Raw genomic sequence first — 1,689 nt, forward strand, 5'->3', positions numbered from 1 at the left:
TGATTAACAATTATTCTTCAACTGAAATCTCATTTGTTTACTTGTTACTCTGGTCAGAAATGCGGACTGGATACAACAATATAGATATGAGAGATACAGAAATTAAATTCTACTACCTCCTCCTACAGTTGCAGATCTGGTTAAAGAGGCATCCTCCTGTCCTTCAAGTTGCTTTTTAAGCTCTTCTGCAGATTCAGAATGGAGCTGCAGGAAGTCTTTTATGGCAAATGAAGCTTCCTCTTTAACTGGATTTATCATTCTCTGCAGAACTGGGATGTCTTCCTGTCGGACTCGCAAACAGAGTTTCTCCATCTCTCTCATATTGGCTCGGAGTTGCTGTAACAGTTTTAAGAGTTATTTTGTAGCTTACTACATAAGAGCACCAGACACCTTTTGTGTTTGGGAAGCAACAATCATCTTGATTATCTTTAAATAAACATAAAAAGTGCCATTTCTAAGTTTTAATAAACTATGACAAAAAAAAACCTCAAAAGCCCCAGCTTTCAAGCAACCCCTGTGTTCCAGATCACCCCTCTGCTACATCCATTTTCGTTTCCAGACTGCATTGTTTGACTGCAGCTGGTTCGCCTGTCAAAGATGCCCCCAATTGCTGTAAAAGCCTGTGCCTCCGATACCACAGTGAATCCTTCCTTTGAACCCATCCTGGGTCTCCCAGACTCTGTTATTTTCTGACCCAGTGCTATTCCCTGGTCTTTTTGTACTGCTCCTGCAAAAGAGTCACCCTATAAAAAACACAGAGCTCTGCAGAGAAGGGGCTTGTCCTCACTTAAGGTAGCTCAGCCTAGAGATGATCCCTTCTGAGTAAATGACCCATCTCCTACTCTTCCTAAGTCGGATGACAGTCCTGTAGCTGACGGTGATACTGAGCGAGTCAGCGATTTAGTCGCCTCAACCAGAGCTCAAAGCTGTCCATAGAGGAAGGCATCAGTACTTCCGAGCGCTTCGTACTCGGAGGTGCCACTACATCATAACCAGCTCGCTCAGTCTGTTGTATTTTTAGTATTTGCTTGTGCTTGTGAGTTCAATCAGTTCTCCATCTATAAAAAAAAAAAATGGGGGCAGCAGCTCCCAACACGGCAACCCCTAAACGGTGCAGTGAGGCGTCACCTGGACACATTGCTGAGTCTTTTTGGACGTGGCCTACTTTCCCTAGGGGAAACTAAGCTATCTGCCCCAGGAGAATAGGAACCAGAGATCAAGGAAGAGATGGTACCTATTATCTTCTCTGGCGAACTAATTTATCTGTAGTATTAGCCAACCGCAAAACAAGGGAGAAATATTTTTTAAGCCATCCCCATCAATATCTTGATTTCCTGGCTGTCAATTTTATAATTTATCCACTTCTCCAAGTAAAGAAGTCAGTTTGTTTCATTTTGCGTTTCAATTAAAGTATTTAACTAATTAATTCACTGTGTAATTACTGAAGTTATTGTGATCTGTGTGTCTGTGATCAATTTAGGCCTTTGCCAAAATATTTACACAGGTTGCAACAAGTGAAAATAATATCCAAATAAAATAAGTGATTGCTTCTCAAAATTTGCTTTTTTTTGTAATAAGCAACTGTGGCGATTATAGCACTTCAGGATACAATCATTTGCAACCCCCAACTACCCCAAAACTATCATTTTCATTTTGTAAAGACAACTTCAGGGACAAAGGAGAAAGATC

General features: G+C 41.0%; 1 protein-coding gene across 1 annotated transcript in view; it reads right to left on the reverse strand.

Moving 5' to 3' along the window:
• STX17 (syntaxin 17) overlaps positions 1-662 on the reverse strand; it is a 9,006-nt gene extending 8,344 nt beyond the window's left edge. The window contains exons 1-2 of the mRNA XM_009587885.1: positions 531-662; positions 117-336 (exon numbers count right to left, since the gene is read on the reverse strand). Of these exons, the coding sequence (XP_009586180.1) occupies positions 117-336; positions 531-662 (352 nt within the window). The remainder of the gene's footprint in view (positions 1-116; positions 337-530) is intronic.
• Positions 663-1,689: the final 1,027 nt, after the last annotated feature.

This window comes from Fulmarus glacialis, unplaced genomic scaffold (genome assembly GCF_000690835.1).
Source record: "Fulmarus glacialis isolate BGI_N327 unplaced genomic scaffold, ASM69083v1 scaffold12891, whole genome shotgun sequence".
Taxonomy (NCBI): domain Eukaryota; kingdom Metazoa; phylum Chordata; class Aves; order Procellariiformes; family Procellariidae; genus Fulmarus; species Fulmarus glacialis.